The 12,091-nt window shown below is 39.6% G+C and overlaps 1 protein-coding gene and 1 long non-coding RNA gene across 5 annotated transcripts in view; one reads left to right on the top strand and one right to left on the bottom strand.

The window, feature by feature from the left end:
- SLC39A12 (solute carrier family 39 (zinc transporter), member 12) overlaps positions 1-12,091 on the top strand; it is a 107,688-nt gene that overhangs the window by 54,380 nt on the left and 41,217 nt on the right. For all 4 annotated transcript variants that reach the window (XM_011968901.1, XM_011968900.1, XM_011968902.1 and 1 more), the window contains 2 exons: positions 1,382-1,540; positions 4,017-4,204. In XM_011968901.1, coding sequence (XP_011824291.1) covers positions 1,382-1,540; positions 4,017-4,204 — 347 coding nt within the window. The remainder of the gene's footprint in view (positions 1-1,381; positions 1,541-4,016; positions 4,205-12,091) is intronic.
- The window catches only part of LOC105531087, a 10,210-nt gene continuing 749 nt past the window's right edge, over positions 2,631-12,091 (bottom strand). Inside the window, exons 2-5 of the long non-coding RNA XR_001004736.1 lie at positions 10,473-10,561; positions 9,353-9,486; positions 5,158-5,256; positions 2,631-4,242 (exon numbers count right to left, since the gene is read on the bottom strand). This is a non-coding gene — a long non-coding RNA (uncharacterized LOC105531087). The remainder of the gene's footprint in view (positions 4,243-5,157; positions 5,257-9,352; positions 9,487-10,472; positions 10,562-12,091) is intronic.

The following is a 12,091-nucleotide window of genomic DNA, read 5'->3' as shown; positions in this document are numbered from 1 at the left end:
AAAAAAAAAAAAAAAAAAGGCATTATGCATTCAGTTCTAACAGTAACAATAACTACTACTTACACCTGTCACACAATATATATGCAACCGAATAATTAATGAAAGTTTAGACTATGACAATTGATTAATGACTATTCTTATCAAATGATCTACCTAGGCAGATTACTACCAAAATAAGTACTGTGCTTGAAATACTTTTTCTGCTTGTGAGTCATTCAACTCTACAATTGAGTTATACTAACATGCAATTTAGATTTTTCAGAACAGAAATTCTGTCCATTAAAAAGCTGAATCCAATTATGATCAAAATTATTTCATTGGCTCTCTCCTGACCAGATAATATATATTATGTAATAGAATTCCATGAAAACGGAAGCTTCTCTTTATCTTGTTCAACATCTAACTGGCCTAGTGCTGAAAGTTATCTTGCAGGAAGATGAAAACATTGAGTAATTATTGCAAAGCTAATTATGGGGCCAGAAATGTTGGCTGTGGTTCTCTTGAAGTCACAGTGGGGAGTGAATGGGGTGCTTCAGGGAAGTCATTAGCACTCACCAGAAAGGGAAACAAAACAATCACACAATGACAGAAAGCACACTGCCCTAGATTGACACAGAAAGTCTAACTCACATGAACAGCTTTGCGAAATAGACTCCATTTTAATGACATTCCCCTGGGAAGTTTGTCTTGGCCCACTCAGTCTGCTACAACAAACTACCAAAGTAGTTTAGGTAAAGCTACTGGATGGCTTCTAAACAACAAAAGTTTCTTTCTCATGGTCCTGGAGCCTAGAAGTCCAAGATCAAGGTGCAAGACAAGAGCCAACTTTCTGGTTGTAGATGGCACCTTCCTACAGCGGGAAGTGGCAGAAGGGGCAAGGGAACTCCTTGGCATCTCTTTTATAAGGGTATTAATTCCATTCCAAAGGCCCTACCTCCTAATACCACCACACTAGAGGAGTAAGTTTAAACGTATGGATTTTGGGGAGACACAAACATTTAGTCTATAGCAAGGTTCTTAAATTATTTTGAAATGCATTACAAAAGACAGACGGGAAGGTCATCAGTGGTATTTGGGGAGGCTACAACATGGTTTTTACCTTCTTCTTTAGGCATAACTGCATAAGATGTTAAAATAAGGAATGCCAGCATATAATTTATCTTATTAGACCAGTTAGCAAAACAGTGACCATACGTTCAAGTGTGTTGGTTATCACACTTAAATCTCTAGTCCTGACTTTTGCTGAAACAAAGTGATGGTATTTCATTAGATGGAATATAAGAATGTCAAGGGTAGGTGGGAAAGCTGGTTGGTTTTGAAGGATTTGGTGAAATATGTAATGCTCTGTTAATGCTTCTTCTGTGTTTATTTGGTTCTTTAGGTAAAGTCATTAGCTTGTTAGCAATCATGATTCTGGTTGGGGACAGCCTGCATAATTTTGCAGATGGCCTAGCCATAGGAACAGCCTTTTCCTCATCATCCGAGTCAGGAGTGACCACCACGATTGCTATCTTGTGTCATGAAATCCCACACGAAATGGGTAAGTTCGGCAATGGAATTACTGTTTCTGGCTTGTTGAGAAAGAAATAACATCTTTCCAGCTATGGTTTACTAGGATTCTTTTTCTCACCTAGGATTGAAAGATGAGCACTTTCCTTTTATAATTTATTTAAACCATAAGAAGAGGAGGACTAGAAAAATAACTCCTGTACCTTGGAATAAAATCCAGTTAAACTCCTTTATGATGTTTCCCAGGGCCAGAAATGACTCTATTTGGATTCCAGAGAATTCCATATGAGAGAGAGTCATTCAGAGAAATACTTTAAAGAATTTTGACAAGGACTTTAAAATCTACATATTAAATGTGAGAAAAATATTAGGAGGGAAACTTTATCCATCACGTCAGCAAACGGGCCAGTAAGATAAAATCACATTTAAATTAAAACCAGCCAGGCATGGTGGCTCACACCTGTAATCCCAGCACTTTGTGAGGCCGAGGCAAGTGCATCACCTGAGGACAGGAGTTCGAGACCAGCCTGACTAACAGGGTAAAAGGCATCTTCCGTTAAATGATAATTATATTTTCCTTTCCTCTTAAACTTCAGGAGACTTTGCTGTGCTCTTAAGCTCTGGACTTTCTATGAAGACTGCCATCCTGATGAATTTTATAAGTTCCCTAACTGCCTTCATAGGATTATACATTATACTAAAAACAAAAAATTAGCCAGGTGTGGTGGCCCAGGCCTGTAACCCCAGCTACTTGGGAGGCTGAAGTGAGAGAATTGCTTGAACTCAGGAGGTGGAGTTTGCAGTGAGCTGAGATTGTGCCATTGCACTCCAGTCTGGGCAACAGTGTGAGACTCCATCTCAGAAACAAAAACAAAAAACCAAACCATGGTTTCATCAACCTGACTTATACAAAATGTTTAAAGCCAAGCCTAGCATTGAATGACAGGCGTGTGGTGGCAGATGCTCATAAATCTCTTTTTCTGGATATTCTTAGTTGCCCTGTAACTTTTTTTTTCTTTTAATTTTTGTGGGTCCATAGTGGTTGCATGTATTAATAGAGTACATGAGATGTTTTGATCCAGGTATGCAATGCATAAGAATCATATCATGCAAAATTGGGTATCCATCCCCTCAAGCATTTATCATTTGTGTTACAAACTATCCAATTATACTCTTTTAGTTATTTTTAAATGTACAAATTAAAGGATTATTGACTATAGTCACCCTGTTGTGCTGTCAAATACTAGGTCTTATTCATTCTTTCTAATTTTTTTTTGTAGTGATTAACCATCTTTACCTCACCTCCACCTTCCCCTATCACCCCACTACCCTTCCCAGCCTCTGGTAACCTTCTTCTATTCTCTAACTCCATGAATTCAATTGTTTTGACTTTTAGGTCCCACAAATAAGTGAGAACAATATAGCCCTGTTCTTTGCCTCCCAGGACACAAGATGGGTTAGAACAGACATTTCTGAAACAGACCCAGAAATAGTAGAGGCTGGTCTGGCATAGGCTCCCAAGGGAGAGGGCTCTTCACAGTCTCTCTGCTTCCACTTTTGCACCTACATTGTCCCTAGGAAACTCTTGCCCTCTTGTGCTTGGAGTCCGTTGCTCAAAGTCCTGACACTGACTCATTATTGACCTATCCTTCTTGGAGCAGTTTATCCAAGGTCCTTCCTGGGCACAGTAAAATGCACCTGGTCTGGAAGCCATCCCCTATCTATGGTCCTGAGTTTTGCTACTACAACAGTGATGTAGCCCCCAATCCTCAACCCAAAACCACAGGGCAGTGTGACAGTCTGCAGCAGGCCAGCAGGGATGTTTCAAGCCCTGTTCGTGGGAACAGTTATGCAATGGAACTGGAAAGCTGGGTCCCCAAGCTGTCTCTTTATTGAATTTTAGTCTCAATCCCCCAAACTAAGAAGTAGATGCACTCAGATTTACTAACAGATCAATCTTCTCTTGGAGGGAAGGCATGGAGACAATGAGATGATTTTCCTATAATCATTTTCTAAAGGGAAAAATTTGTCTCCTAACCAACTTCTGCAATGCTTTAAAAATCTCTTATTAAGTAGTTTTCTCTCCCCACAGCAGTTTCTGCATAAGTAAATAATAAAAGCCCATATAGCGTCATGATTTCACCTGGCAAATTTCCAGGCCCAAAGATTTAGAAACCCTGGGACAGCGAGTGACTATTTTGCATTTATCTAAGTTGGAAATGTCACAGGATATCAAGAACCCAAGAATATGTCACAGACCTCTTGTATATACGATCTTTAGGAGCAGCCAAAGAAATAGAACTCTTGAAATGCAACTTCCTAATAGTACGATGAATGGGCTACAGATTCTAGAGAAATATAGGAAAGCATTTTATTTACTGATCACTCAACTCTACCTATAAAATTGGTTCCAGTGCTGACATTTGAAATAGCTAATAGTGTGTTACTTTAGCAAAGGCATCTTCCATTGAATGATAATTATATTTTCCTTTCCTCTTAAACTTCAGGAGACTTTGCTGTGCTCTTAAGCTCCGGACTTTCTATGAAGACTGCCATCCTGATGAATTTTATAAGTTCCCTAACTGCCTTCATAGGATTATACATTGGCCTTTCCGTGTCAGCTGATCCATGCGTTCAAGACTGGATCTTCACAGTCACTGCTGGGATGTTCTTATATTTATCCTTGGTTGAAATGGTAAGCTTGGTGGCTTTTCTATTTGGGTTTTCTGAACGCTGAAAATGTAAAACAGAGAAAAAAACCTGGTAAAAATGGAAGGATAAATGAGTAGAAGAGAAGAATTTATAAAACAGTATAAACCATTAAGGAAATATTCTTTGTACTCCCAGAAAGTGCTTTCTAGGCAGAAAGAATGTAATTTGAGGTACAGAAAATATTGACATTTTCTGTAGCATTAAAGTGACAAGTGTGTGATAGCAGTTGCATGTAAAACTTTTTTCTTTTAGTGAATTTAAGTGAAAAGAATGAAATGTTTGTAATCTTCAAAAAGTAATCATCAGCTCATTTGATTCCAGCTTTGTATCTATATATGATGCCTGTATTTCCAGTTGAAAAATGAAAAGTTCTGTCAATCAGCCAGCTACTTTATTTTTACAATGTGAAAGTTCTGTTAAATAGCCAGTTATTTTATTTACACAATGGAAAATAATTCAACTGAATTTGTCATTGAATTAAATCACTGACTTAATTAACCAAACGTATTTTTTAAAATAATGATTACATCTTTTAAGTTTTAATTGCCAAAGGGCCATTGCACTGATGAAATGAGAAAGAAAGATTTTTATAGTATTTGGTCTCTAAAATTGCAACCTATGTTTCCTATAGAGGTCCTTGTTGACCCTAATGATAACTCAGTCATTGGTTTTGTTTCTGTATAACCTGGTGAGGGAATTGAACCTGGGAAATTTCACATTGTCTTGCTTCTTAAATTCTGGTCTCCATAAGATAAAAGTCTTTTTGAAGGTCACTCCCTATTGGGCTTGTTTACAACTTTAAAAATATCATAAGGTAAAATCATATTGATTATCCCTTCTCATGGGTTGGAATATGGCAAATAAAAATGAAATAAAATAACCAAAGAAGGATTTAAGGCTGAAATCAAGCTGAATAAAAGTCAGATATGTTATTACCTGTGTCCCGGAGAAGAAAAAGTAAATTAATCTTGAAGGCAATATGTGGAACCGATTCATTGAGATGGACTACTAGTGAAGCAGAATCCAACCATTGTCCTGAAAGTAAAAGAAATGTTTCATAAGGAAAAAAATATAGGAGGCAGAAACCTGTGCTAATACAACCAGAATAGCAAGTCTTAATAAGGGGATTCTCAAAGCAAACCCTGCCATTTTTAAACCCCACTCTAAGGCTTCTGAGTTTCTGGTTGTTTTTCTTAACTCTTATGAGATGCGTGCAGATGAGGTAAACACCAAATGTCCTTCCATATTTAGAAATGTTCTTATATATTATTTGTGATGCTCTGAGAACATTCTAATTTTGATAATAAGGTGAAAAGTGGGGCAAATTTTGACCCAGCAATCCCATTACTGGGTATCTATCCAAAGGAATATAAATCATTCTATTATAAAGATATATGCAGCACTATACACAATAGCAAAGACATGGAATCAACCCAAATGCCCATCAGTGATGGACTAGATAAAGCAAATGTGATACATATGCACCATGGAATAATATGCAGTCATAAGAAGGAATGGGATCATGTCCTTTGCAGGGACATGGATGAAGCTAGCAGCCATTATCCCCAGCAAACTAATGCAGGAAGAGAAAACCAAACACTGCATGTTCTCACTTATAAGTGGGAGCTGAACGATGAGAACATGTGGACACAGGGACGGGAACAACACACACTGGGGCCTGTCAGGGGAGGGTAGGGGTGGGGAGAGCATTAGGGTAAACAGCCAATGCATGCTGGGCTTCATATCTAGGTGCTGGGTTGATAGGTGCAGCAAACCACTATGGCACACGTTTACCTATGTAACAAACCTACATATGTACCCAGGAACTTAAAAAAATAAAATAAAGCGGAGCAAATTTTACCAGTTTTTCTGAACCTATCCCCCAACCTGAGGTCAATGTTACGGAATCCTGCGATTCTTTCAACTTGAGAAATCTGTATTTACAGTTTTTTTGTGACTTTGAAACCATAGTCACTCACCATTTAATGATGTGAGCTATCCTTTGTTTAAACTAAACACTCTTGAAGGTAATGTGTGGAACACATCAGTCCTCAGATTCGCTCTTGAGCTTCCTAATTTTCAACTTTCGATTTCTAATTTCTCTTTATGGCTCAGTTCAGGGCAATTGCTGGATTCTTTTGAAGTTTACTCTGTTTTTCACAAAGACTGGTCCTCTCTTTGAGTAGATGAATGTCGATGTCTGTAGTCGATTTGTTTTCTTTGCTTTTGTCTACTCTCCCAGAATTGACCTGGGAAGGTTATCAAGAGTCATTTGTCATGCAGAACCCTAAGCTAAATATGTCATTTTCCTTTCAATGTTCCTGCTCCTTTTCTTATAAGGGTAAGCAATTGCTTGTAAGAAAGCAATGTGACTGATATCCTGTGAGATTCCAACTGGCATAAATCTTGACCCTATTGTAAATGACTATTAGCCGAGGAAAAACCAGCATCCTGGCAGAAAGACAGGGAAAAAAAAACTTGTGAGTTTCCGGGGGCTACTTCCTATCATCCAGGTCGCTTGCTCTCACGGCCTTCAGAGCAACTTCTAAACAGATGCAGTGCTTTCACATAGCAATAAGTTTAACTGTTACTGTTCTCTGGGGCCATGCCAAAGAAAATAGTCGGTCATTTAAAGGGAAGAAAACAAGGTTGCAAAGACTCTGTGAAACAGCAAATAAAATAAATGCAGCAACAAAAGGGTAAAGCGGAATACTAGATAGAATATACTAGTTAATTGCTAAATCTTGGATATTAACCAGGCACCTTCTGAACAAGGTTAATGTCAAAAGACTAGCTAGATCTTTGTTTGTTTGTTTTAAAGAAATGGGGTATGTTATTTCAAAGCCCCCAGAGAACAAGAACTAGAGACATAAATGAGGCCATTAGCAATGAGGTCAGCAAAGAAGAAAGTCCTCTGCAGGGAAAAGTGCCAGCCTTAATTCTCCAAAGTAGAATTGGCTTATTCAAGCACACTAACTCCAAATTGCATTGAAGCATGTCTAAAGGAAGTTAAGAATGAATGCCGCCCTGGGTGGCCAGAGGAAATTAATGCTCTGTTACGAAGATCAGTGTCCTAGACTGGGTTTCCTTCAAAGCAGCTGGGAAGACAAAGGACAGGGTGAAAGCAATTCATCTGGGAGGTGATCCCAGGGAGCAGAAGTGAAGGGCCAGCGAACTGAAACAGAGAAGGAAGAAAAGTCAATACCATCTGTGTTTTTATTAAGTTGACGAGGACTATGGGAACACGATCACGCAGGACCTTCTCATGAGGCTCAAGAAATATATCTCAGAATAGTTTACCTGGGAAAGGAAGAGGCTTTATGTACAGGCCCCGCCAGCATTACCTCCCCATCTCCACTTCCAGGTTATACACACTTGAGTACTAAGAGCATTCCCGTAAAGGGGCTCAAGCCCTCACATCAAAGAAGCCCAGGGCAGGAGAAAGAGGAATGCCGTGTAGACCAGAAGCAAGACTCTGCAAAACCAATCAACACCTCCTTGGAATGGGTCTCTGCAGCAGTGATTGGGGTCAGAGATGGGAATGAGTGCATCTGAAATAGCACACATGTGATGTCTATCAACAGTTGACCCCTTCCACTCCTCAAATGCCCTCCTTTCCTCTTAACACCCATCTCTCCCCAAGTCCCTTCATGGTGATAGCCAGCCAAAATACCACAAAAACTTAATACAAAATAATAAGTGGGAGAAGCTCCAAACCCTACTGGCCCTGAGGCCATAGTTGATAGTCATCATCTCTGCTCTCCAGCATCCAATCCTGATCCTCCAGAGCTCCAGGCAGCACTTGCTTGGGTTGATCTACATTGTTCTCCTGGGAGGGGCAACTTAGGTCTTCACTGAAGGGTCTGAATGTTCACTGCTTTGTCCTTGTTAGGCTGTGTATCCTCTAGTTGCCTGGTGACCATTGTTACCAGGCATCAAGAAGCACCAAGAGACACTCCAAGAAATCTGAATTTCTAGCTGTGTTCCTTCTCTTCTCACCACGCAACAGCACCCTTAACTCCTCAAGGTAATTGTTACAGGAAAGGGGTCCTAATCCAGACCCCAAGAGAGGGTTCTTGGATCTTGTGCAAGAAAGAATTGAGGGAGAGTCCACAGTGCAAAGAAAAAGCAAGTTTATGAAGAAAGTAAAGGGATAAAAGAATGGCTACTCCATAGAGCAGCCCCAAGGGCTGCTGGTTGCCCATTTTCATGGTTATTCCTTGATGATATGCCAAACTAGGGGTGGATTATTCATGCCTCCCCTTTTTCGACCATCTGGGGCAATGTCCTGATATTGCCATGGCATTTGTAAGCTGTCAAGGCACTGACGGGAGGGTAGAAGTGAGGACGACCAGAAGTCACTCTCATCGCCATCTCGGTTTTGGTGGGATTTTGCTGGCTTCCTTACTGCTACTTGTTTTGTCAGCAAGGTCTTTATGACCTGTATCTTGTGCTGACCTCCTATCTCATCCTGTAATGTAGAATGCCTTAACTGTCTGGGAATGCAGCCCAGCAGGTCTCAGCCTCATTTTACCCAGCTCCTATTCAAGATGGATTGCTCTTGTTCACATGCATCTGACATAATCACTAACAATTGCTCTTACCATTAGAGTAACTTTCTTCACTGTTGGTTGATCCATTAATATAGGGAGCCCCAAATGAGCAGGTGGTAGTGATAGTTTCAGGTTCACTGGAAACTTTATTGCTGGAGTTCTCAACCCCTGGTCCTGTTAGGAACCAGGCCACACAGTAGGAGGTGAGCAGCAGGTGAGCAAACAAACTTTCATCCCTACTTACAGCCGCTCTGCATTGCTCACCTGAGCTCTGCCTCCTGTCAGATCAGCGGGGGCATTAGGTTCTCACAGGAGCATGAACCTTGTAAACTGCGCATGTGACAGATCCAGGTTGCACACTACTTATGAGAATCTAATGCCTGACGATTGGTCACTGTCTCCCATCAACCCCAGATAGGGCTGACTAGTTGCAGGAAAACAAGCTCAGGGCCCCCATTCATTCTATATTATGGTGAGTTGCATAATTGTTTCACTATATATTACAATGTAATAATAATATAAATAAAGTACACAACCAATGTAATGGGCTTGAATCATCCTGAAACCATCCCCCTCACTTCCGACCCTCGGTCCATGGAAAAATTGTCTTCCTTGAAACCGGTCCCTGGTGCCAAAAAGGTTGTGGACCACCACTTTCTTGTATTCCCTGGTGCATGCTCCCCGGGAACAGGGATCTGTGGTCTGACAGTACCTAAGTTTACAGGAACAGGGAGCATAAATACCCCAAGAGAAAAAACTAGCAACACCTATCTATCAATTGCTTTATAATTTTGTACTGTTTCTGCCCTAATCTCTGTTATTTCCTTCCTTCTTACTTTGCATTTAATTTTCTCTTTACTTTCTTGCCGCTGTGTAAGAGCATCTCATTTTGTCTGAGAGCTGAATGTTCCTTCTAAGAAAATTCTCAGAATTGGAAATCTAGAGGATTTCTTAAATCTAGCTTCTCTAAAGTTTATAAAAATGGCGCAACTAGAAAAAAAAGCCCTCGAAGTATTGTTTTTTCCCAGCAGTTTGGATAAGAGAGACTATATTTTTAGCTAATATAATTTATTATTTAAAGTATAAATTAGTTAATTTAAAAAAACATAAATGGGTTATGCCAAAGGAAGGTTTATTTTGGATCTGAAGCAAAGTTTCAAACCTTTAGGCATTTTTCTTAAGGTTTTTAGATCCTGCCAAAATGGTGTTTCCATAGCAACAGGACTATAGAAACCTCAAGGGACTGTCACTGTAGATGTAACCAGAGATGTCCCTGCAATGGGGGGAGCTGGACAACTGCCCGGGAATTTAGTACACTGATAGAACCCAGGCTGGTGAAGGAGCTGTAACTTAGGGAGGGAGCTAATGGGGAAGGAAGTACCTGTCCAATTCATGCCAAAACAAAATAAAACAAAGCCTAGGTGCCCCTCCAGGTGTATCCAAGGCAAATGAGTTGGAATAGGGGAAATACCCAATTTCAAACCCACTTCCCCCATCAACCTCCCTCACCATATAGGGTTCTAGATCTCTTCCCCCAACCCTCCCTTTTTTTGGATGCTCTTTAAAACTTCATTTCCTCTCCAAGACTATCCCTTATGTTTCTTCAACCTTATTTTACTTATCTAATAACTGTGCGGGTGGGGGGTTGGGGGCGCCAGGAACCTCAAGAATAAAAAGCAGTCACTTAGAGCAATTTACTTATCTTCCCTCTTGTGAGAAGTGTCTCCCAGAAGTCATATCACAGCCAGACTTTTGCCTGGAGCACTTACAATTTCCAGATAATTTTCCTTATGTGAAAGGCAGGATAGAAAGTATTTTAAATATGAATTTAAGATCCTCTACCTTTAAAACATATCCAAAAATGCAAAAATCAAACCTGAGTATTAAATCCGGTCAATAAATAGGATTATCAGTATAGTTCATCCTCTCTACACTTATTGTAGGTTAGTAAAAATAGCAGCTTCAAGAACATGAATTGGGTAAAAACAAAAAAACATTAACTGAGTGATAAACATCCACCTTTCTAGCCAGGCTTCTCCTCTCTTCTTTATCATATGAGTATAAAATTAAACTGAACTAGAATCCTAGACTTTTAGAATATTGATCCCATTCCCTCCTCCCCATTTTTCTTTCTTTTTCTTGTAATTTATTGAGTTTGAATGAGTCTTTATCAAGGAAATCTAGACTCCAAGGCAATTCAGTCAAAGATCTACAATCACCAAAGTGGGTTTGGTAAATGAATCCTTTCTCCATCCAAAGGATGAGTAAGTCTTCCTTTCTTTGAAGTTTGGCAATACCTAACTGTAATTCTGTTAAACATCCACCCACAGGAAGAGAGTTTGTTTGAAAAAGACATATGAAGTAACCTTGATATACGTATTTGTTTTCAACAAATATTGTAGTTAAAATCAGTGAGTTCCATCGGCATCATTTTAAATATCCTTTGACTGAGAAAGAAATAGCAAGTATTCAAAACTCATTTCAGGCAGCAAAATTAATGTAATTTAACATTGACAATTATTTCTTAACAAAAGCAAGAAGGGTGAATCATTCTTACCAACAATTTTGAAAGACTTCTATTCTCTTTCTGTAAAAATCAGTCAAACCCCACACTTAGAAATTGTCTACTGAGAAAATGAGTAGTTAAGCCAACTTTGGTGAAGACTGAATTCTCTCTGTAATTAAAAAGAAATTGACCATCAGAAATGTTGGTATTTTTCTACTCCTCATTCCTCTTTTCTTCTAATTTCTCAGATCATATACACACATACACACAGATCTTCCAAAGCAGTTATTTTAAAAATGCAGTTGGCCCTAGAACAACATAGGTTTGAACTGCATGGGTTCACTTACACTTAGATTTTCTTCCACCTCTTCCACCCCTGAGACAGCAAGACCAACCCTTCCTCTTTCTCCTCCTCCTCCTCCTCAGTCCCCTCAATGTGAAGATGGGGATGAAGACCTATATGATTATCCACTTCTGCTTAATGAATAGTAAATGTATTTTCTCTTCTTTATGATTTTCTTTCCTTTTCATTTCATTTTGTTTCTCTTTTCTTTCTTCTTTTCTTTCCCAAAACAAAATAATACAAAGTGCCCCCTCCAGGTATTTCCTTCCTTCCTTCCTTCCTTCCTTTCTGCCTTCCTTCCTTCCTTCCTTCCTTCCCTCCTTTGTTTTTTTGAGACAGTCTCACTCTGTCACTCAGACTGGAGTGCAGTGGTGCGATCTCGGCTTACTGCAGCCTCTGTCTCCCAGGTTCAAACAATTATCTTGCCTCAGCCTCCGGAATAGCTGGGATTGCAAGCGTGTGCCCCAT

This window comes from Mandrillus leucophaeus, unplaced genomic scaffold (assembly GCF_000951045.1).
Source record: "Mandrillus leucophaeus isolate KB7577 unplaced genomic scaffold, Mleu.le_1.0 Scaffold863, whole genome shotgun sequence".
In the NCBI taxonomy this organism is placed as follows: domain Eukaryota; kingdom Metazoa; phylum Chordata; class Mammalia; order Primates; family Cercopithecidae; genus Mandrillus; species Mandrillus leucophaeus.
Note: the sequence above shows the minus strand (reverse complement) of the source record. Positions and strands in the feature narration are given on the sequence as shown.